At 37.4% G+C, this 25935-nt stretch overlaps 1 protein-coding gene across 15 annotated transcripts in view; it reads right to left on the minus strand.

Moving 5' to 3' along the window:
• The window catches only part of ARFIP1 (ADP ribosylation factor interacting protein 1), a 129016-nt gene that overhangs the window by 90776 nt on the left and 12305 nt on the right, over window positions 1–25935 (minus strand). For 7 of the 15 annotated variants that reach the window (XM_045465603.1, XM_045465551.1, XM_045465540.1 and 4 more), the window contains exon 2: window positions 23888–23967. The exons of the other annotated variants lie outside the window; for them this stretch is intronic. In XM_045465603.1, the coding sequence (XP_045321559.1) occupies window positions 23888–23965 (78 nt within the window). In that variant the 5' untranslated portion in view covers window positions 23966–23967. The remainder of the gene's footprint in view (window positions 1–23887; window positions 23968–25935) is intronic. 15 annotated transcript variants of the gene reach the window in all.

A 25935-nucleotide genomic window follows, 5' to 3' on the forward strand; every position in this document is an offset into this window, starting at 1 on the left:
GAAGCAAAGAGAACAATCAGGAGGCTAACAGAATAATCTAAGCAAGAGACGATGGTGACCTACAAAGTCAATGCAGCTTTATTAATACCTGACTAAAACAGATATGAAGAAAGCCTTCTCTTCATTACCAGAGCTAAGAGGGACATCTCATAATGATAAAAGGATCAGTTCATCAGGGATATATAACAATCAGAAATGTGTACGTTGGTCCCAATAACAGAGCTTCAAAATAAATGAAACAAACACTGACAGAATTAAAGGGAGAAACACACAAGTCCATAATCACAATTAGAGATTTTACCACTACTCTCACAGCAATTAAAAGAACTAGACAAAGAAAATTTGCATAGACACAGAAGATCTGAACACTATCAGCCACCTTGTCTACTATTTATAGTAGACTCACTAATGGCAGGATATACATTATTTTCACATGAACATGACATGTTTAGCAAAACAGATCATATTTGGGGGCATAAACAAGCCTCAATAAATTAAATTTTAAAATACTAAAACCATACAGAGTATGTACTCTGAACACAGGGGAATTAATTTACAATCAATCATAATAAGATATCCATGAACTGCCCCCTCGCCAAAATTCGGAAATTAAATAACACATCTAAGTAATTAATGGGACAAAGAAGAAATTATGAAAGAAAATATGTTGAGCTGAAATGATAAGAAAAACAACAATGTTCGTGTGATACTCCTAAATCAATGCTTAGAGAGCAATTATAGCTTTACATGCTTACATTTGAATAGAAGATCTTAAACCAATGATCTAAGGTTGTACCTTAAGAAAATAAAAAAAGGAGAGAATTAAATTCAAAGCAAGCAATAGGAAGGAAATAATAATAAACATCAAAAATTAAGGAGGGGCGCCTGGGTGGCTCAGTCGGTTGAGCATAGGACTTCGGCTCAGGTCATGATCTCACAATTTGTGGGTTCAAGCCCCACTCTGGGCTTTGCACGGTCAGCACGGAGCCTGCTTCAGATCTTCTGTCTCCCTCTTTCTCTGTGCCCCTCCCCCACTCATGCTCACTTTCTCTCTCAAAAATAAACATTAAAAAATGTTTTAAGAAAATCAAGGAAATAGTACAAAAACTGTCCTGTACATTTAAAAAGCTTAAGCTCATAAGAAACAAAAATAGATGAATGTTGTACATAAGAAGAGTCTTAAATGACAGCTAAGTATGATATACAATATGGATTGGTTCACAAACAAGGGAAAAAACAGCTGTAGAGCATGTTATCAGAACAACTGTGGATTAAACAATAGCACAGTATCTATTTTTAATTACATTTTCTAATTTTGATAAATATATTGAGGTTATATAAGAGAAAGTTGTTCTTAGGAAGAAAGGCACATAACGTCTGCAAATCACTCTCAAATGGTTCAAAAAAGAAGTTGTATATACCAAGAGAAAAAATGTTAAATTAAATGGGACAAAACAATAGTTAGTGAATTTGGGTAAAGAGTTTAAGTTTTCAGTATGAAATCTTATCAAAATTAGAATTTTTTTAGTGTTTACTTACTTAGTTTGAGAGACAGATTGATAGTGCATGTGTGCACGTGAGTTGGAGAGGGGCAGAAAGAAGAGAGAATCTACACTGATAGTGTGAAGTCTGACATGGGGCTTGATCTTACAAGAGCCATGAGATCACAAGATGATGAGATCATGACCTGAGTCAAAATTAAGAATCAGACACTTAAAAGACTGAGCCACCCAGGCACACCAAAATTAGAAGTTTTTAAAATAATAATAATAATGAGGCTAGAAAAGTATGCAGCAGCCTCTCATGATGGGCTTCATAATGCCAGACAGCTTGGACTTCATCTTGAAAGGGATAAGGAAAAAGTAGCAGGAGAGCCTGATCAATTATTGTTGATCTAGTGGGAGGTTAGACTGAACGGAAAGTAGGAAAGACTGCACACAGAAAACTATTTAAGACACTATTTCACAGTCTACTAAGAAATAATAATGATCTAAATTAAGGTTATGGGAATGGAAAAAAGTAGATTCAAGAGTTATTTAAAAGTCAGAAGAGACTTACAGAGTGATGAGACTGCTGAAAATAAGAAAGGAAGAAACATCTAGGATGACCTATGCCTCCTCCTGACCCATACCCAATTTGTGGCTTGGACAGTTAGAAAGACCACCATGTCACTCAAAGTGGGAAAAGTGGAGGTTTATCTGCCTTTGGGAAGGTCAGAAAATGAGTTGTAGATGTTCTGAATTTAAGATGTTTGTGGGGTATCCAAGTCCACTAGTACATTAGAAATTTCAAAATCAGGACTAGAGTCTCAGAATGAAGACATAAATCTGGGAGTTATCAATCCAGGGATGTAGATGTAGATGGCATGAATTGATAAGAGTGACAAGAGAAACTGAAGAGGAGCATCCAATGGAACATTAAAAGGCAAAGAACACTGCAAAAGAGACGGGGGAGGAGGGACAAACAGTTAATGATACAGACACAGCAGATAAAATTATAGCAGTAAAACCATGTGTTGTTTTAGTTTATAACAAATGTTCTGAAAATAAAAAGTATGATAAACTAATACCACTTTATGCCATGAATGAGGTTAATAGGAATAGTCATTTGCCAAAAAAAAATATAAATATTCCATCTATTATCTATTCACTTACCCACAAAGAATGACCTACTTTTAAATTTTTTTTTTTCAACGTTTATTTATTTTTGGGACAGAGAGAGACAGAGCATGAACGGGGGAGGGGCAGAGAGAGAGGGAGACACAGAATCGGAAACAGGCTCCAGGCTCTGAGCCCCCAGCCCAGAGCCTGACGCGGGGCTCGAACTCACGGACCGCGAGATCGTGACCTGGCTGAAGTCGGACGCTTAACCGACTGCGCCACCCAGGTGCCCCAAAGAATGACCTACTTTTAGAAACATCATTTACAAAACATTATTTATAGAAGTGAAAATTAATAGCCAATACATAAATTGGCAGGGGCTCAACACCAAAAACTCCATGCCATCTTTCAGGACAAAATCCGTTCACGGTACTTCACTCATGCTTTTTTTTTTTTTTTTTGCTTTTTTTTTTTTTAATTAATTTATTTTTTATTTATTTTTTTTAACGTTTATTTGTTTTTGAGACAGAGAGAGACAGAGCGTGAACAGGGGAGGGGCAGAGAGAGAGGGAGACACAGAATCTGAAACAGGCTCCAGGCTCTGAGCTGTCAGCACAGACCGTGAGATCATGACCTGAGCCGAAGTCGGACGCTCAACCGACTGAGCCACCCAGGCGCCCCACTTCATTCATGCTTTAAACTGAAACTGAATTTGAATTTAAATTTAAATTAAACTTGAATTTGAATTTGAATTTAAATTAAATACTCAAAATAATTATACAAAAGGCTTTGAGGATTATGTCCTTTAGAAATAAAGTTAGAATCTCTTCTAAGATCCATGTCATTTAAGGTTTGAGAAGGTCTGAGTGTTTGTATCCACCACTCCCCAAATTCACATGTTAAAATCCTATTACCCAATGTGATATTAGGAGGTGAGTCCTTTAGAAGGTCCTTTGAAAGGATGGATGGAATTAGTGTTCTTAGAGGCCCAAGAGAGCTCCCTAGAAGAGGGCTTTCACCAGAACTGAACTTTGCTGGCACCTGATCTTGAACTTCCAATCTCCAGAATTGTGAAAAATAAATTTCTGTTGTTTAAAATCCACCTAATCTGTTCTGTTATAGCAGCCAGAATGGACTAAGACAAGGTCCTCCACAATAGGGTCCAATCAATTTTCAGGCTTTATTTCTCTTAACTTTTACCCTTCTAAAGAGCTTCTACCAATAAATCTACCTGCCATTTCTGGAATGAAATCTGCAAACATTTGCTCAAATGGTTTCCAATGTTTAAAATGTTCTTTCATCTTCAAATCTAGTAAAATCCTGCCCATAATTTAAGGCTCAGCTCAAATGTTACCTCTTTAAAAACATATTCCAAAGCATCAGAAAAACAGCATGATATAATGAGAAGGGTAAGGACTTTGCAATGAGAGACTTAAGTTAAAATACCATATCTACAATATAGTTGTTTTGTGATCTTTGTTAATCTTATATTTCTCATGTATAAAATTAAGAAAATATATACATCTTAAATAATACTTAAGGGAAGATATATTCAAACAACTGATAAAGAGTACCTACCCCACAGTAGGCATTAACTGAATAAAAGAAAGATGCTTCCAATACTGTGCCTTGTGAATGTTTAACAACCAGTTCTCCAAATTAAAAATAATAATTTTTTAAAAGCCCTAATATGTGATGTTTGTCCATTTCCATGATGTTACCTTAAAAATAAAAGATCCAGTTACTTTACCAGCAAAATGAATTTATTCAGGAATAGTAGAGAACTGCAATTCAGAACATGTAAGCTACAAGCAAAAACATAGCTAAAATATGGGCAAGTCCAGAGAACAAAGAAGAGGAACATTCTTTTATTGAAAAAGGGGGGGGGGGGAGTTAGGAGGGGCTGTTATATACAAAAAGTCTACTGAAATAAACTGGGGGTCTTAGTGGCTTTTCATTGGCTGAGTTGTGACAGTCTCTCATTGGCTGGGCTGTTGCTGGGCAACAAGAAAAATCTTTCCGCTGGGGTAGTGAAGCATAGGTTGTTCTCATCAGGAAGGTACTCTCTCCCTGTTGGGGTCTACAATTGATGATGAGTGGTAGGGCATGAGAGCTCCCCCTTCTGGCCTCTACCTCCATTTTATTGAGGCTTCTCTGCATTAATTTTCAGGGTGTCAATGCTCTCACTATGGCCAATTTCAAGCTTCCAACATGACCCCACTGATTCCAGAGATGGGATGAGATGTGCAGTAGCACATCATTATATAGTATTTCTACCAGAGAAATACCACAGACACAAATAACCTCAAGAGTACAGATAATAGTAAAATATTTAGGAACTGACAAGTTTTAAGTATTTACTGTTTTTAATATATATATTTTAAGTTTATAAATCTTAATTTTTATATAATGTCTGTATTTAACAGCTGGCTTATAAAATTCTTGGAAATTTAACAAACAGCTCTTACAGGTCAGTACAAACCTGCTCCAGCCAGCACCAAATTATTTCCAAGTCAGAAAATAAGTATGGACACACACTTTATATAGTTCAATCTTTAGAAACAATGCTGATATGTGGAATTTGAGAAACTTAACAGAAGACCATGGGGGAAGGGAAGGGGAAAAAATAGTTTCAAACAAAGGAGGCAAACCATAAGAGACTCTTAAATACACAGAACAAACTGAGGGTTGACAGGGGCGGGGGGGGGGGGGGGGGAGGGGGGAAAGGGGAGACGGGAAAACTGGAAGGTGGGCATTGAGGAGTGCACCTGTTGGGATGAGCACTGGGTGTTTTATGTAAGCAATGAATCACGGGAATCTATCCAGGAAGCAAGAGCACACTGTATATACTATATGTTAGCTAACTTGACAATAAATTATTAAAAAAAAAAAAAAAAGAAAGAAAGAATGCGGAGATATAAATTAAAAAAAATTTTTTTAAATCCAATATATGTATATCACACCCCCAATTATGATGTTATTTCTTTGGAGACGATCAAAAATCATCCTCATGCAGAAGAACTACATATCTACAGGAGGTTAGGTTTATTACTATATTCATGAACAAAAAGGTGAACACATTTTATTCACTTTTTATTTGATAAAGCAACCACAAAGTCATGCTCCTTTTCTTTCCTTCCTTGGTAATTCCAAATACATTCTAAATTCATACTCCTATTTTAGGAGACGATCAAAGCTGAGCATTTAATACTACATGTGATTGTGATAGTGCTGTACATACTAACAGTAAAAGTGCATCTATTATTTTTTTAAGTCTATTTATTTATTTTGAGAGAGAGAGAGAGACAGTAAGTGTTCTAGTGGAGGAGGAACAAAGAAAGAGAGAAAGAATACCAAGCAGGCTCCACACTGTCAGTCCAGAGCCAGATGTAGGGCTTGATCTCACAAACCTTGAGATCATGACCTGAGCCGAAATTGAGTCAGATGCTTAACTAACTGAGCCACCCAGGCACCCCAAAGTGCATTTATTTTATAGTAAGTGATTGTCTTGATCCATTATGTGCTAGAATGCACCTGAAAAGCAGAATTAGCCTTGTAACATGAAGAGAAATGCAAAGCCAAAACAAGGAGGCTAGAACTGACCTGGAGAGTTAATATATTCTACGACCAAAAAAGTGCAAGCTCAGTACTAGTTTCTTAAACCCTTTCAGTGGGTCAAATTGGAGATAAATTAACATAGAAGTACCTAATAAAGGTTTTATTGTTGGTGTTTCATTTCTAAAGAGTATACAGCAAAGCCCTGAGAAGCACGGAATGTTTCATTCACATATGCCAATGATTCTCAACCTTCTCTGCATCTTAGAACTAACTAGGGAGCTTTTGAAAAAAAATACCCCACAGACGAGAAAGGCTTGGGAAACTGGTGGAGTAAGAGGACTCTAGGATCATCCTGTCCCACATTTACAACTAGATATCACTCACATCCTAGTAAATAAACCAGAGACTGATCTGAAGACTCAGAACAACCTCCACAACTACATGTAGAAAAGCCACATTGGAGAGGTTAAGAAAGGCAGAAACGGGTCTGGAGCTGCCCACAGGAGGGAGGGAGCTGCTGCCACAGAGAGGGGAAAAACGCCAGGGAGCCCATAAGGGAAAAATGAATTCCTGTAACATCTTGCCTTGAAAACCAGAGGGGCTTAATTCTGTGAGTTTGGACAGCCAGCAGGACTTGGAAGGCTAGAGCTTTAAAAGTCAGCTGGGCCAGCTGGAAGGGAGTGTGTTGGGGGGACTTCTCTAGGAACAAAAGAGCTACCCGGTGCCATTTCCCTCCTCTGCCACCAGCATAAACAGAGCCACCTCCAGGAAGGGATGCTGCATGGATACTTGCTACCTAACCTGCTAGCAGTATGTCTCCACAAGTTCTCCAGAGACTCGTCCATTCCAAGCCTGATGGCCTTGATCCTGCACTAAGCATAATTTTTGCTAATGCTGTGGCCCTGCTCCCTGAGCCCTTCTGTGGCCAGGTCCCCCAGAGCCAGCCTGCCTGGGTCTTACTAACATCACAGACAGCAAGCACAGCCCTCAACAGGCAGAGAGTCAGCGCAAATATCTGAACTGAAAGGAAAAGTGACTCAGAGACACTTAAATGCCAGGTTCTGGTGAACAGGGGACACTGCACTCCAGGGCACCTCAGAACCTCTTCATAAAGCCCCTACTCTCAAGAGCAGAAGAGGTAGCTGATTTTCTAACACAGAGAAACAGACATAGAGAGGTAGACAAAGTGAGGAGAAAGAGAAATACGTCCCAAATGAAAGAACAGAACAAAATTACAGCAGGAGATCTAAGCGAAACAGAAATGAGTAATATACCTGATACGGAATTTAAAGTCATGATCATAAAGATACTCACTGGACTTTAGAAAAGGGTAGAGGACATCAGAGGTCCTTGACAAAGAAATAAAAACTAACACATCAGAGATGAAGAACTCAATAAGTGAAATTAAAAATATACTAGATGGAATAAGCAGGCTACAAGACGCAGAGAAATATTATCAGTGACCTGGATAACAGAGTAATGGAAAGCAATCAAGGTGAACAGGTGAGAGACAAACAACACTGAATAATGACAACAGACTTAGACAACTCAGTGACTCCATCAAGCGTACTAACATTTGCATTATACAGATCCCAGAAGGGAAGGGAGAGAAAGGGAGGCAGAAAATGTATTTGAAGAAGTGACAGCTGAAAACTTCCTGAATATGGGGAGGGAAACAGATATCCATATTCAGGAGGCACAGAGCTCGCCTGACAAATTCAACCAAAGGAGGTCCACACCAAGTGGATATAGTAATTAAAATAGCAAAAAATAGTGACAAAAAATTTTTTAAGGTTGCAAAAGAAAAGAAGATAGCTACGTATGTACAAAAAAAAAAACCCCATAAGGCTATCAACTAATTTTTCAGCAGAAACTTTTCAGGCTAGGAGGAAATGGCATGATGTATTCAAAGTGCTCAAAGGGAAAAATCTGCAGCCAAGAATCCTTTATCCAGCAAGGCTATCATTCAGAATAGAAGGAGAAATAAAGAGTTTCCCAGACAGACAAAAGTTAAAAGAATTCATGACCACTAAACCAGCCCTATAGGAAACGTTATGGAGGACTCTGAGCGAAAAACGAAACCCATAAGTAAGAAAGAGTAAGAAAAACAGAAAGCACAAAAGAAAAAGGAAATTAAGCATATCTGTAAAAAATCAGTCAAGAGAAGCACAAGATAAAACAATGTAAAATATGATACGAAATATCTGAAACATGGAGGGTAGATGAGCAAAGAATGAGTTTGAAATTAAGAGACCATCAAGGGTGCCTGGGTGGCTCAGTCGGTTAAGCATCTGACCTCAGCTCAGGTCACTATCTTGTGGTTTGTGGGTTTGAGCCCCGCGGCGGGCTCTGTGCTGACAGCTCAGAGCCTGGAGCCTGCTTCAGATTCTGTGTCTCCCTCTTCCTCTCTGCCCCTCCCCCGCTCACGTTCTGTCTCTCTCTGTCTCTCAAAAATAAATAAACATTTTTTAAAAAATTAAAAAAAATAGATTAAGACCTAAATGTGAGACCTGAAACCATAAAAATCCTAGAAGAGAGCATGTCTCTGACATAGGCTGTAGCAACACTGTTCTAGATATGTCTCTGGAGGCAAGGGAAATAAAAGTAAGAATAAACTACTGGGACTACATCAAAATAAAAAGCTTCTGCACAGTGAAGGAAATAATCAATGAAACTAAAAGGCAACCTACAGAATGGGAGAAGATATGTGCAAATGACATATCCGATAAAGGATTAGTATCCAAAATACATAAAAACTTACACAAATCAACACCCCAAAAACCAAATAATCCGATTAAAAAATGGGCAGAAGACATGAACAGAGACTTCTCCAAAGATGTCCAGACAGCCACCAGACAGATGAACTGATGCTCAAAATCACTCATCATCAGGGAAGTACAAATCAAATCAAAACTACAATGAGATACCACCTGACACATGTCAGAATGGCTAAAACCAAAACACAAGAAACAAGTGTTGGTAAGGATGTGAAGAAAAAGAAACCCTCATGTGCAGCTGACAGGAATGCAAACTGGTGCAGCCACTGTGGAAAACAGTATGGAGGTTCCTCAAAAAGTTAAAAATAGAACTACCCTACGATTCAGTAATCCCACTACAGGGTGTTTAGCCCCAAAATATGAGAATACTAATTCAAAGGGATACATGCACCCCTATGCTTATAGCAGCATTATTTGCAATAGCCAAATTATGGAAGCAGCCCAAATGTCTAATGATAGATGAATGGATAAAGATGTGGTATATATACATACAATGGATGCAATAAAAAAGAATGAAATTGAGATTTATAACAACATGAATAGATCTAGAAAGTATGATCCTAAGCAAAATAAATCAGCCACAGAAAGGCAACTACTACATGATTTCACTCAAATGTGTAATGTAAGAAACAAAACAAACGAGCAAAAGAAAAAAAAAAAAAAAAAAAAAAGACAAACCAAGTAACAGGCTCTCAACTATAGAGAACTGATGGTTACCAGAAGGAGACAGGTGGGGGGATGGGTGAAATAGGTGATGGGGATTAAGGAGTGTACTTGTTGTGATGAGCTCTGGGTGATACATGGATTGTTGAATCATTATATTGTACACAAACATAACACTGTGTGTTAGCTATGTTGGATTAAAAGAAAAAAAGAAAACAGGGGCGCCTGGGTGGCGCAGTCGGTTAAGCGTCCGACTTCAGCCAGGTCACGATCTCGCGGTCCGTGAGTTTGAGCCCCGAGTCAGGCTCTGGGCTGATGGCTCAGAGCCTGGAGCCTGTTTCCGATTCTGTGTCTCCCTCTCTCTCTGCCCCTCCCCCGTTCATGCTCTGTCTCTCTCTGTCCCAAAAATAAATAAACGTTGAAAAAAAAAAAAAAAAGAAAAAAGAAAACAATTGAAATACCACCATATATCAATGATTTAATGATGGGTCCCAGTAAGTCCCATATGAATAGCCAGTAAGTTTTATTTTATTTATTTATTTTTTTATGGCACACATTAGAATCACCTGGTGAGCTTTTAAACATATTTTTAAAAAGTACTGGCCAGGCCACCTGGCTGGCTCAGTTGGAGGATCATGCAACTCTTGATCTTGGGGTTGTTGAGTTTGAGCCGAGATTACTTAAATTAAAAAAAAAAAAAAAAAATCACTTGCCATAAAAATCCTCACTGATTTGATCATGCTCTAGACTCTAAACAAACATATACGCAAAAAAAACTTTAGTGATGGGATAGATCTACAAATCCTTCAGTTCTACTTATCATGCAGATTAAAATTACAAGTCAGACACTATTGTATACCTGTTGAAATGGCCAAAATTAGAAAGACTGACAAAATCAAGTGTTGGCAAGTATGTGGGGCAACCAGACTCTTCTACATTGTCGGTGCAAGTAAAAATCAGTAAAATCACTTTGGAAAACTATTTGGCAGTGCTATTAGAGTTAAACATATGCCTATCCTATGACTCAGCAATTCCACTCCCAGGAAATATAACCAAGAAATAAAAGTGCACATGTCCATCAAAAAATAGCTGAAAGATGGGGCGCCTGGGTGGCGCAGTCGGTTAAGCGTCCGACTTCAGCCAGGTCATGATCTCGCGGTCTGTGAGTTCGAGCCCCGCGTCGGGCTCTGGGCTGATGGCTCAGAGCCTGGAGCCTGTTTCCGATTCTGTGTCTCCCTCTCTCTCTGCCCCTCCCCCGTTCATGCTCTGTCTCTCTCTGTCCCAGAAATAAATAAACGTTGAAAAAAAAATTAAAAAAAAAAAAAAATAGCTGAAAGAATATTCATAGCACCTTTATTCAGAAGAGCTAAAACCTGGAAACAACAAGCTGCCCATCAACAGTAAAACAGATAATAATATAGGCATACAATGAAATACTATATAGCAATGAAATAGAACTACTACTATAAAAAACAGAAAAATAGCTCACAGACATAATGTTGAACAAATGAAGACAGACCTAAAGAGTATACACTACATGATTAAATTCAAATAAAAATAAATTCAAATAACCAGTAAGTTATGATGATTATAGGCAGAATAGTGGTCACCTTGTGGGCAGAGATGGAATAGGAGTACTAAGACATGACCTTGAGGGTGGGACTTCCAGTTTCTATTTCTGCGTGTAAGGAGCTTAGAAATCACCACGCCATCCTAACAAGTAAAAAGCTGAACAGACTGAAAAATCAACAACTCTGCTTGGATTTTTAAGAGTGAGGAAGACTGCTGGAGAAGGTCACTGAACAGACATGATGACAGCCAGCTGACCCATGAACTGGACCCAGGCTGTTGGAGGCTCCTCACCCTCTTCTCTGTCCTTGGAATGTGGGTTCCACTTGCCTTTTATGCTACAGAGGCTCCTCCAAGGATATAGCCTTGAGACAGTAAAGTGGTGTTTAAAACAGCTGCACGGTGTACATGTGACAGAACCCAGCTAAGGCCTCTGCATAAACTTAAGATTTGGCAGGTAGGTACAGGGATCCATTCATCTTGTTGCCACTCAAGACAAGCGTCTCGTACCTAAGTTCCCTTAGCTTATTAAAACTGACACCTACTGACCTGGAGTGGCCTGCCTCTTTCTTCAGTTTCTCCCTGCCCTCCAGGTATTTGCGGGGCAGGGGGAGAATTCCAGACTACACCAGGGAAGCTTCTGAGAGGGATGCAAACCAGCAAAGACACAGGGCAAAGGGCTGCCTCCAAACCTGGAGAGACAGACAGGTGAATATAGAGAGTCAAGGCTTAGCAGAGCAAAAACTCACTAGTAGAAATCATCTTGGGAACCAGTGCTATGGTAGGAAAAGCTGAACTGTAATCAACAAATGACTGGAAGCTCACTGTGGAAAACTCTGAAAGTTAAAACTGCAGGGGTACTCTGTCATAAGGAGGGCCCCACAATATTGTGAGTTTTACCTCCAAAAGCTGGACGAGGTTACCACAGTAAATATGGGAGAAAAATCCCCTCATCCTTTCGGTAGGGAAAGGAGATATGAACCATTTCGAAATACATCAGACCACTCTGCTCTTCTTAAAAAGGCCTACCTCAGTGGAAACCAGAACCTAACCTGCTTGGGTATAATCAGCCCCTAAGTGACCTCAGGAAGAGAAATAAACAAATCCAGCACACTCTAGCTATCATGTCCCACCCAGGCAGGGGAGAGAAAAACTGAGAAACACTTATGAAGTTTACCGTCTGGAGGCACAGGCTCACTAAAAAAACTGAGACCTAATCATAGGACTATATAATGCTTCCTTTCTCCCATATCCTACCACCACATTGCTCAAGGCCTGTTTATAGCAGTTCCTTTTACATCATGTCCGGTTATCAAGAAAAAAATTGTTAAGGCCTAACAAAAGGCAAAATCACAACTTGAAGAAACAGAGCAAGCATCACAACCAGATATGGCAAGGATGTTGGAAACATCAGACTGGGTATTTAAAACAACTATGATTAATATGCTAAGGGCTATAATGGATGAAATAGCACGCATGAACAGATGGGCAATGTAAGCAGATAAAGAAGTCGTAGGAAAGAACCAAAAAGATATGCTAGAGATCAAAATCACTGTAATGGAAATGAAGAGCCAGAAACAGGCTTATTTTACTATCTAATGACCTTGGAGTAGGCAAATATTTCTTAGGACACTAAAACCATAAATAATAAAAAAGAAACACTGATAACCTGGACTTCATCAAAATTAAAAATTTGTCTTCAGTATCCAAATTCTACAAAGAACTTATCAAACTCAACACCCAAAAAACAAATAATCCAGTGAAGAAATGGGCAAAAGACATGAATAGACACTTCTCCAAAGAAGACATCCAGATGGGCAACCGACATATGAAAAAAATGCTCAACATCACTCATCATCAGGGAAATACAAATCAAAACCACAATGAGATACCACCTTACACCTGTCAGAATGGCTAACATTAACTCAGGCAACAACACGTGTTGGCGAGGATGCGGAGAAAGAGGATCTCTTTTGCATTGTTGGTGGCAATGCAAGCTGGTACAGCCACTCTGGAAAAGAGTATGGAGGTTTCTCAAAAAACTAAAAATAGAACTACCCTATGACCCAGTAATTGCACTACTAGGCATTTATCCAAGGGATACAGGTGTGCTGTTTCGAAGGGACACATGCACCCCCATGTTTATAGCAGCACTTATCAACAAGAGCCAAAGTATGGAAAGAGCCCAAATGTCCCTCGATGGATGAATGGATAAAGAAGATGTGGTGTGTGTGTGTGTGTATATATACACACACACACACACACACACACACACACAAAATCACACAATGGAGTATTACTCGGCAATCAAAAAGAATGAAATCTTGCCATTTGCAACTACGTGGATGGAACTGGAGGGTATTATGCTAAGTGAAATTAGTCAGAGAAAGACAAAAATCATATGACTTCACTCATATGAGGACTTTAAGAGACAAAACAGATGAACATAAGGGAAGGGAAACAATATAAAAACGGGGAGGGGGACAAAACAAAAGAGACTCATAAATATGGAGAACAAACAGAGGGTTACTGGAGGGGTTGTGGGAGGGGGGATGGGCTAACTGGGTAAGGGGCATTAAGGAATCCACTGAAATCATTGCTTCACTATATACTAATTTGGATGTAAATTTTAAAAAATAAAAAAGTTAAAAAAAATTTGTCTTCAAAAGAAAACATTAAAAAAATGAAAAGGCAAGCCACGGACGGGAAGAGAACAGACATAATTTATGTATCTGACAAATGCCTAGTATTCAAAATATGTAAAAATATATTTATATATATTTATATATATATATAAATGAGTCTTACAATTTAGTAATACGAAGACCAATAGCTCAAAATATGGCCAAACTTCTAACAGGCACTTCACAAAAGAAAACATATGAAACATCACTAATCATCAAGGAAATGCAATTTAAAACTACAATAAGGGGCGACTAGGTGGCTTAGTTGGTTGGGTGTCCGACTCTTGATTTTGGCTCAGGTCTTGACCCCAGGGTCAGGGTCACGGGATAGAGCCCTGCGTCAGGCTCCTCGCTTAGTGTGGAGTCTGCTTGGCATTCTCTCTCTCTCTGCCCCTCCTCCACTCGCTCTCACATACACACGTACATGCACGCTCTCTCTCCCTTTCTCTCTCTCTAAAAAATAAATAAATCAATAAAACTATAAGATACTACTAAATACCTACTTTTATGGGCTGAAGTTTAAGAAGACTGACAGGTGTTGGTAAAGAGTAGCTGTAATCTGTATACAATGCTGGAGGGAATGTAAAAAAGTACTTCACTTGGAGAAATGTTTAACAAATTCGTATAAAAGTAAATACACACTTGACCATATGACTCTAATCATTCACCACAGAAATTAAACATCCAGAAGAGACTTTTATGAGCATATTCATAAGAGCCCCAAACTAGAAAAAAATGTCCATCAACAGGTTACAGATAAACAAATTGTGGTATATACATATAATGGTATATTCCTCAGCAATAAAAAGGAATGAATTCCTGATGTATGCAGTAACTGTTGATTAATCTCAAAACATTATGCTGAGCCAAAAAAAGCCAGACACAAAAGAATAAATACCAAATGATTCCATTTATATAGGAGTTAAGAACATACTAATCTATAATGACAGATCAGCTGTTGACTTGGGAGAAGGGTAGGAGAGGGGAGGACTGACTTCAAAGGGACATGGAAACTTGAGGATGATGGAAACATTCTGTATCTTGATTACAATTATGGTTTCCCAAGTTTATACATTCATCAAAACTCATCAGACTCATCAGACTGCATATTTACAATGGGTGCATTTTATTATAGAGAAATTTTATCTCAATAAACTGTTGATTTTCTTTTTCAAAGAAAGTAAAATTCCATCCTATCATGCCTAATGGTAGAGGATCCATTTCTCCTGTTAGCCCCAAATCCACCCAGAGAGCCCAAGCTGGTGGGGGAGGTTTATGGCCTTATCATAGTCCCCACTTATAAGGACTGACTCACAGCTCTACAACCTAATAGCAAATGAAGTTTGTCATTTTCCAAAATATGTCTCCATGACAAAAATGTATTAGACCAATACCCTCTCACTATAAAAATCACTGCCGAGTCCTAAGTGTCATTTACGGATATATAGTCCCTGTTTTAAGACAGTCTGAAAATCGTAAGCACTTGCTTTCTAAGAGAATATCTAATAAATGGCAGAAGATTAAAAAAAAATCCCTCTGTTTCTCAGATCTAGTGTCCCTCCTTCTAGATCTTTTAAATCAGCAATAGGGGCAATAACCAGTTTGCCAAATCAGACTTTAGTCAAGTATTGTATATATCTCATTCATTTGGCTGCCCAGCCACAGCCTGCTTCCAATGTTGGGGAAAGCCTCCACGTGATAAGGCTGGTGAAAGGGAGAGCCTGTGTCTTCTTATATAAAAACTCAAAATACCAGACAATCAAGCAAATATCTGGATCCAGATTACTTGGGTTCAATCCCTGGCTCCTCCACATACTAGCTATGTAACCTTAGGCAAATTTCTGAAGTTCTCCTTCCTCATTTGTAAAATGATAATAGTACCTACTTTGTAGCACTGCTGTGAGAATAAAATGAAATAAATATAAAGTACTTAGAAGAGTGCCTGGCATACAAGAAGTGCCATAGAAGTTATTATTTATTTCCCAAGCTCTGCTGGCACTGCCATAAACCTAGGTTCTGTCAAATCGAAGGCAATTGCCCCAGACCTGGAATCAGAAACCAGTAATAAAAAGAAAGAGGGACAACAGGAACTCACTCTGGAGCAGCCGTAACTTGCAGCAAGATCAAACTCTGGGTCAGCAGAGGCCATAGCACTCGTGGCAGCATCCAGGCACCATAGCTAGAGGTACTGGCAGTGCAAGCTGCTGTCTGTTGCTAGGCAATGGCAGAGCACTGGTACCCTCACTAAAACAGTGCTGGACCATGATTTTGGGCATAGTCCTAGGCACAAAGCCTGGAGTGTGATTTGTCAATCTTTCTGACAATTCTGTAAGCTACCTCATGTCCTCTTAGTAAATGTCTTTTCCATGTAAGTGAGTTGGAGTTGGTTTCATTGCTTGCAACATAAGACCCTGACATCAGACTTGCATAAGTGAATAACGGAAAATGGTCTTAGAATATCTTTGTGAATGTTTCTGAGTATCAAGTGAAAACTATGAAATGGTCTAGAAAGTTTTCAGAATGTTAGAATGCTATGAAACTTGTTTGATAGCTATGGCTCCCTAATCTAATACAACAATAGTAACTGAAAACCTGATCTTTATTGACTACTTTCTATGTGCCAGGTACTGTGCTAAGCACCTCACATTAATTATTTCATTTAACCTTCACAAGTGCCCTGGGAGGTAGAGGAGACTTTCCCAATTTTACAGGTGAGGAAACTGAGGACTAGGAAACTTAAGGAATTTAAATAACGTATCCTCTTGTGTACAGAGCCCACAAGAATATTAAGAGCTAACATTTAATGAGCACTTACCATGTGTCAGGCACTACTGTGTTTTTGTTATATTATGTGTGTTGTGTGTGTTATATTATTATATTAACTGATTTAGTTCTAATTGTTCTATGTGCATTATCTCATTCAACCCCACAACTCTCTAATATAGGTTCCATTATTATTCCTGTTTTACAGGTAAGAAAACAGAAAGATTAAGAAATTTGCTTCATAACATGCAGCTAGCAAGTGATGAACTGGGATTCAAATCTGGCTTTAAGAACTTCATTTTCAAGCTCTACATTACACTACCTTTCCAAAGATGACTGAAATACATCATTGGGCCATGCCAACCAATGTATATGCATTCAGGTTTTTATGTGGGTCAAACCTACTGCTTTCTTAATGTTGACAACTTGTACTGTTGTTTCTTCTAGTTCCGTATCATCATGCATAGTTAAAGAGTAGCACTGTCTTTACCTGACCCTCATTTCCAACAACTGAAGAATGAATGAAGCATCAGCCTCCAATTACATCATTAGCACTGTCTTTTGCTAACACCAGAGCCCTAGAGACAGCTGTACCCCGGAACTTCCTACTCCTCACTGTGGGCAAATGCAGAATTAAGCTAGGACATCTGTGAATCAGGAGGTTCAGGATACCAAGTCTGTTACTGCAAATAGCATCAACTGCCAGAAAATATGTATGTGTTATCAATGATCCTGATAACTCAATGGTTCTCAACCAGGCTGAATTGCACACCCCCTCCCCAAATATTTAGCAATGTCTGGAGACATTTCTGGTTCTTATAGCTGAGGATGGTGTGCTACTGGCATCCTGAAGGGACAGGACAGGGATGTTGCTAGACATCCTACAATGCACAGGATAATCCCCCACAATAAAAAATCATCCAGCCAAATATGTCACAGTGTCAAGGATGAAAGACTCTATAAACAGCTTGATGCTATAAACTGCTTCGTACACTAGTCTTAATACTTACTCACTTTAATGTCATAGAAATAACCCATTCCAAAGCATGAGACCAACTGCACTGGGGGGAGAATTACTCCCCCCATGCCCTCCTTTGCTGAACCACTTAACACTGTCCATCATTCCAGCATACGTTTTCAACACCATAAGAGCTATTAACATGGCTCATAAAACTGCTTACTGTCTGACCCCTACCTACTCCTCCAGCTGCTTCTCATACCATTCTCTCCTCTAACTATCTCCAACTTGGCCAATTAGGCAACCAAATAACTTCATCTTCACACTCAGGATGCACAACAACTCTTCTCCCTGTCAATTCAACTTTCAGTCTATGACCTCTTCTGTGGTTACCGAAAACCTAGGCTAAAAGAAAAAAAGCTCCTCATGTAATTTTTTCTGGTACCACTTATGTTTTTCAAATTCTAAAAATATACCTTGACACTAACATTTAAAAAGGCCTTACAAATGACAGTCAACATTTATAGGTGAACACCCTATGGAAAATAAAAGATACAACATAAAAATTCACCCAGACTAAAAATCTAGCTTAAGTTTTTTTTAATGTTTATTATTTTTAAAAGAAATAAACAGCATGAGTGGGGGAGGGGCAGAGATAGAGGGAGACACAAAATCTGAAGCAGGCTCCAGGCTCTGAGCTGTCAGCACAGAGCCCGACACGGGGCTTGATCCCATGAACTCCAAGATCATGACCTGTGCTGAAGTATGACGCTTAGCTGACTGAGCCACTCAGGCACCCCAAAAATCTACCTTTTAATAAGGAAAGAGAAGGCATACTGGAAATACAATAAATTGTTGTTATCAATGTATTACCTTACTAATGGTAAAGCCTAATTTCTACAATGCTTAGAAACAAGGTAGAAACTTTCTAAAAAAGACGTAAAAGAACTTGTCTTAGCCTTAGGCTTCTGGAACTATACAAGGCACTGTATCTTCTAAAACACACACATTTAACATGGGTTTTTATTCTAATTGACCACTGAACAAGCAAAAATAAAGTGATATAGTAATAAGCGTAAAGCTTTTCCAATTCTTTCTTAAATCTATTATTTAAAAAAAGTTATTTGAAAATTCATTAAAAAATACTGTGAAATATTTTCAGTGCTCAGATCACTGGATGCATATATTTAGTAGACATGTTGTTCAATCACGTCGCTATATTTTCTTCTAATTTAAAAGACTAACTTCTTAATTTCAATCAATTTGAGACAAAAGAGCAATGAAAAAAGTAAACAGTGTGAAAGAAGAAAAAGTAGCCATAAATATTTAACTCTAATTGTTCTAGTTATGGCTTCAGACAATGAAGGTCGCAGTGTTTACTGGGGTAATTATGCATGTCAAGAGAGACCATACTTTGTTCCAATACCAAAAAGCACAAATGCCTTCTGTGTTAGATGAAATTATTTACATTTTTGTTTGCCTACACTACAAAAAGAGAAAGCAATTATATTAAACTCATAATTCAAATAGTCTTTGAAATTTCCTTCTGTATTAGTAAAAATATGACCTTCTTTTAAAAATGATTAATGTATTTATTATAAAGTGTTAACATAGTTCAAAAATATTAGGTGAATAAATCTCCTGCATGAAGTTTCACGAGAACTACCCAACATATCAGGAAACGTGGACATAAGGACCAGCTTTGCCCCTTTTTTTAAGTTTATAAATATTCCTAAGTTTCAATTTCCTCCTCATAAAATGAGACTATTAACCTCACCTATATACGATAAGAATCAAATATGAAATTGCTTTGAAAACTGAAAATGCTATTTTATATAAAGATGTCATAATTATAGCACATTGGTTTCAGCTCGGCTCCAACAAGATGAATACTGGAATAGGTCCATCAACACTAATACCTGCCAGCACATCTCCCCTTGCTAACTACACTTTTCTAAACAGACCAATATCAAGACAGTTGAAATGGAATCCAGATGTTAATGTTTGTAACCTTGTTCTTTTTTATTTTGTTCTATCTCAGAGATTTCACGGTTTTAAAAGGAATATGACCCTCAAACCTATGATAAAAGGATGGATAAAGCAAATGCGGTAAAATTCAGATAATTATTGAATCTGGATGATGAATATATAGGAATTCATTTACTATTTAACCTTTACTTTATATGTTGCAAGTTTTCCTTAAAAAAATGTTTTAATATATTAGTATCAATACCTAATTTGTCTTATATTTTCAACCAGGTGCTACCTGAACACTGCATTTCAAACCTTCCCCCAACTTTCTCATCTCCTGTCATTCTCTTTTCTACATCAAGCCAATCTCAGCTGCCAGCCACCACTTGAACCACATTTCCTCCCACTCTTTCCCCACTGACACTCAGTTTCAGCCACAAAGCCCTCACCACTGTCCCTCAAACACATCAATCTTATTTTTGCCCTTCTTTCCTCTCTCTGGAAAGTTCATACTTCCAGATTTTCACGCGATTCTCCTTCACCTCATTCAGGTTTCTGCTTAAACATCATCTAAGAAGGGCCTTCCCTGACCAACTAATGCAAATTCAGTTTTCATCACTCATTAGCCCTTTAGTCTGCTTTATAGCAGTAAAGACTATATTAAATTATAAAATTATTTATGCATATGTTTAACATGTCTGTCTCCCTCCCCAATATGTTTACAACATAAAAGCTGTCCTCTTGACACTCAAGATCCTTCCATGACCTGGACCATCTGTTTTCCACCAATTATGCTTACCCTATTAAATCAAACTTAATTATTCACACTTCCACATACATGTCTCTCAATTTCCTTTCTCTATGCCTTTGCTCAAGCAGTGATCATCATCACTCATATGCTCAAATTTTACCCACACTATAAAACTAAAACTCAGTTCAAAATGTCACTTGTGCTGATATTCCTGGCTGATACTCCTCTGAACTGCCAAAATTCTTTACTTGTACCACTCTGCAGGCATTATTATTCTACATTTTATTTATTTTAAATTTACTCTATTAATCAACATGTACCTAGAATGCAGGATCTCTATTTCCTTTTTAGACCTCTGAGCTACTTATGTAAAAGAAAAATGCCAATTATTTGTGTATGTTTTTTGGGTATTAGAAACTGGTATACATATTAGTATTACTATATTGAAAGGCAGACAGAAAAAGAGTAATTCTGGCAATAATCCTAGAACACACTAATAAATATCTAACAGAACTATTTTTCTTTTTTTTCCTTTTTTGTTGTTAAAAATACATCTTATTTGCTTGTTTTCCTAATATCCTTGCTTCTACCTTTAAGTAATTTTTCCCCTATTTAGTTTCTTAAATTTACTTCTATTTTTCACTTTAATTAACTTGAGTTCAAATCACAGCTCTGTTCTTCATTAGCTATATAAGCCTTTTCAGGTCTTTGTTGCCTAAATCTGTAAAATGAGGGAGAAAACCTCAACTGCATACAGGGTTATTATGGTATTAAATGAAATCATAAATACGTAAAACGCCGTACGGTATCTGGCACCAACAGACTCTCAGTGAATGGTGCCTACAGATAGAGAAGCAGCAGTTTAAACACATTTCCAGGTATGAAGTTTAAATATTAAAAACGCAAAGAACGAAATCCACTTTCATCTGCTCTAATCGAGACTGGACTAGGGTACAAAGCAAGCCAACCCCATGTTTTCTTTTCTTTTTTTAACTAAAAAAGAAAAAAGCTAATGTCACTTAAAAAAAAAAAATCACATGTACTCTTCTTGTCCAGGGTTGACAATGCTTTTGGCTCAATTCAAAAAGCTGGAGTTTTTGCCCTTGTTTTTTTGTTTTGCCTTTGAAGTAATAAAAACTATCACCCATGTCATCATATTCTATTCCTAAGAAACAAATATTAATATATCATTTATAGCAGTGGAGTAAAAATTAATTCATTCATCAAACTGACCACCAGTGATGTGCTAAGCTTGAAGATTAGTCTGAATTACTGAAAAGTCTGATACATAGAACATTTAAGAAGTTCACAGCCATAATACACACAGCAATATTTAAAAGAATACTTTTTAAAAAAAATGTTTATTTTGAGAGAGAGAGAAAGATCGAACAGAGTGGAGAAAGAGGGAGAGAGAGAATCCCAAGCAGGCTCCATGCTCAGCATGGATCTCACAACCATGAGATCATGACCTGAGCCAAAATCTGGATGCTTTAACAACTGAGCCACCCCACAAGAAAAATTCTTGTAAGCAAATCTGACCCCTGAAAATGTTTTCATCATGGACTTTGGAAAAAAAAAGGTTCAAGTCAGTATTATACTAATAAAAGGGGGAATTAAAAATGTTTATTTATTTATTTTGAGAAAGAGAGGGAATTTGCAAGTAGAGAGGGACAGAGAGAGAGGAGAAAGATAATCCCAAGCAGGCTCCGCACTGACAGTGCGGAGCCTGCTGCTTAACTGACTGAGCCACCCAGGCGCCCCTAAAAGGGGAATTTTAAACCCCAAATAAACCCCTAAATCCTACATTGGTGAACTGTAAACTCAGACATACTTTTAAATTAAATTTGGACATAAATTCAGACTATACTCACACACCTGATCTTTTTTAAAAAAATTACAATATTCCCTGTGAAGAGTGCACAATGGGTATGGCTAAAAATGCAGGGAATGCTTAACATGGATTTTAATGTTAATATATACTAAATTTTAGAACAATTACATGGCAGTGGTTTCCTTCAGATCATCGTCATCCAGGATTAACTCTCTATTAAGCAAGAAATTTCTAGCTTAGCATCTATGTGAGTGACATTCACATAGACGAAATTCACAGTGGTAAACCACAAACACAATACTTTCATTTTTTATGAATCCTTTTATTGGCTGGGCTGCCAATCCTTCCTGTAGTTCACATGCATGAAACCTCCTCGGATCATCTCTCAACAGTATAGATTCTGAGATCTGATCATAAAAATCAAATCCATGAGTTAAGATAAATACAGTATACATAATTTCCTAGTTTCTCTGAACTAAACGTAATTAAAACATTGCTTTCACAAATAGTAAATAGCCAAACTATTTTAAATCACAAAGAATCTTGAATCCTCCCCTAGATAACACATATTTTGCCAACCAGAACTCATCTTTGACTTTTGGACTACAAGTAAAGTATCTAGTTCTAAATCCTACATTAAAGCTTTCACACAGACTCACAGTATCTTGGCTTGGTTGAAGACATACTACATCTAGCATTGTGCACATATACTGAGGGCAAATTGGTTCAGACTCCATGTAGTGTTCCAGGCTTGCCAATTCCTCTGAGTCAGTCACTATCTCTTAGAAAGTTAAGTATGTTTAACAAATAAATGGGGAAAACAATAGTTGTTCTAATACCTAACTGAATGATACCAAATTGTTCTAACGTTCAAAATGGGACAATATAAAAGTGCTACTCTGTAAATCATCAAACACTATAAACCTGAAGGTTTTACTAGTATTAGGTATTCAAAAAACATCTGATAACTTGAATTCAATATAAAACTAACTTTTTCATATCTCTTTCCTTAATCTAATGAGCTAGTGGTTCACTGAACCATCAAAGTGGTTGGAATCATTTGTAGAACTTCCAAAAAGAAACAAAAACAAAAAAATCCCACATGCCGGTTGTCTTATCACTATAGATTCACATTCAGTGAGTCAAAAGTTAAGTCCGGAACTCAGGTTTTTGGTTTTTTTTAACTCTACACTTGGATTCTAATGCGTACCTAACTAAAGAGAGTATACAGGAGTAGACAAGCTCAAATATGAACCTATTACTGTATTATTTCAACAGAAATCTCATTTCATATTTATAGTAAAAGCTATAGTTTGGGGCGCTTGGGTGGCTCAGTTCGTTGAGCATCCAACTCCCAATTTCAGCTTAAGTCATGATCCCAGGGTCGTGGGCTTGAAATCCCGTGTCAGGCTCCGTGCTGAGCGTGAACTCTCTCTCTCTCCCCCTCCGCCCCTTTCCCACTCATGTGCTCACTCTAAAAAAATAAAAAAAATAAAAAATAAACAACTATAGTTTGACCCCAACTTTTACATTCATCTTCATGTAACAAATATACTCTAGGATTTTAGATGCCGAAGGCAAATAATAATTTCCCATTATGAAGGAATCTCTCTCTTCCCACTCCTTACTGTGTCTGTGTCTATGTGTGTAAAAGAGTTTATTCAGAAAGGCCCATGTTTAGACCAACTGAGTCAATCTGGACAGTGTAAAACTGATTGAGACGGGCTGATTTCAAAAATCTATAGAAATACCATCCAATCACCTCGGAATTAGACTTGACTTCTTCTGTGCCTGGTTTAGATGCACCATGAGTTGTAGTATCATTGTTGCAGTCAGACATACCTAAAAGTAAAATGTGTTAAGCACACATTAAATAATTTAGTTTAAAAAGCTGTACAATCTCAGTGATATTCTTATAAATATTTTGTCACATAATTTATTTGCGATCAGAATGTGCTCTGCAAAATTACAATCACATGAGTATCTATTGATTATAACAGGTAAACAATTCTAACAACAAAACTTGAGAAAAAGTATTTATGCAGAATGTGAAAACATATACCTCAATGATTAAAAAATAATTTCATAAAACATTTTAGATATGAAACAAAATTCAAAAGACCAGAACATCAACTTGATTTGACAAATGAAAAACTCATACACAAGATATCTGAAGCAAAAATATTATTCATGGCCTACATAAAACCAAAGTTTTAGACTAGAACTCAGACCTCTTCTACCTCCCTGGCCAGTGCTCTTTCATATTGATAACACAGACATGACTATTCATTCTCGAAGTGAAACACTATACCCAGATTTCATTAAATAAAAAGTTTGAGCTATTTCTGCTTCTAAGTTATGCAACAACATTTACAGAATGCCAACTATACATGAAGAACTCTTCTAGGCACTAAGGAGAAAGAAGAGTAAAATCGAATTCACGGTCTGCAAGTACCCTGAATCTAATCAAGGAGACAGAGATAAATAATTACAAGATACCACGTTAGGTATTATAATGCAAAGAAACAAATTTTTACTTTTGAAATACACTGGAGGGAACAATTTTACAATTTCAGTTTGTAAACCGAACCCAATACCACATTAAGAAAATAATACAACATGAACAATGGGGATTTATCCCAGGAATACAAAACTAGCTCAATTAGGAAATCTATTACTATATACTGTATTCCTAACCCTAAGGGAAAAAAACACAGTTTTCTTCACATATGTTGAGAGATCTTTTGACAAAATGCAACATCCATTCAAAATTTAGTACTCAAGGAAAAGGGAACTAAGGGAGACTTTCTCAACATGATTTCCAATCACGACCTTGGGTAACTGAAATTGGAGAAAGTAAAATTGCAGCTAAAGGGAGACTACTGTACATATTAGGGATATTAGTCTGTTGTGTTTCAGTTCCCTACAGTCAACTATGGTCGATTAGCACATTGTCCTCCTCTTGATATGTTGTCAAAAAATTAATAGCAGCTTCACACTGCATCACAGTGTCTACATCATTCACTTCAACTTCATCTCATCGCATGGCCATTTTATCATCTCACATTACCATAGGAAGAAGGGTGAGTACAGTATAATATATTTTGAGAGAAAGAAAAAGACCACATTCACAAAACTTTTATTAACATATAGTGTTATAACTGTTCTATTTTATTATTGTTGTTGTTAACCTCTTAACGTGCCTAGTTTATAAATTAAACTTTATCATAGCTATGTATGTGTAGGAAAAAACACAGTATATAAAGGGTTCAGTACAATCCCCAGTTTCAGGCATCCACTGGCAGTTTTGGACTGTATCCCCCACAGATAAAGGGAGACTACTGTAAAGAACTCTTAAAAACAAAAAGAAAAAACTCAAAAACCAGACTGAAAGCAGGAAAAAGACATGAACAGAAAATTCACACACACACAGAAAGACATTAAAACGGCCCTCCAAAATATAAAAATGTTCAAATTCACTCATAATTAGAGAAATGCAAGTTAAAACAACACCGAGATAACCATTTCTTACCTACCAGACTGGCAAAAAAATTTTAAATATAACAAAACTTTCTGTTCGTGAGGAAGTACGGAAAAACAGGACTCTCATACAGTGCTGATGGGAATACAAATTGGCACAGCCATTCTGGAGGCAACTTCAGTGATGCCTAAGATCATCATCACATACGCATTTACTGCTATACCCAGCAATCTCATTTCTAGGAATCCATCCTAGGAATATACCTCCAGCAATACAAAAATACATAGACATTTCAGTATTCTTCATAAATGTAAAATATTGGAAACAGC

Source organism: Leopardus geoffroyi, chromosome B1 (genome assembly GCF_018350155.1).
Source record: "Leopardus geoffroyi isolate Oge1 chromosome B1, O.geoffroyi_Oge1_pat1.0, whole genome shotgun sequence".
Lineage (NCBI taxonomy): Eukaryota > Metazoa > Chordata > Mammalia > Carnivora > Felidae > Leopardus > Leopardus geoffroyi.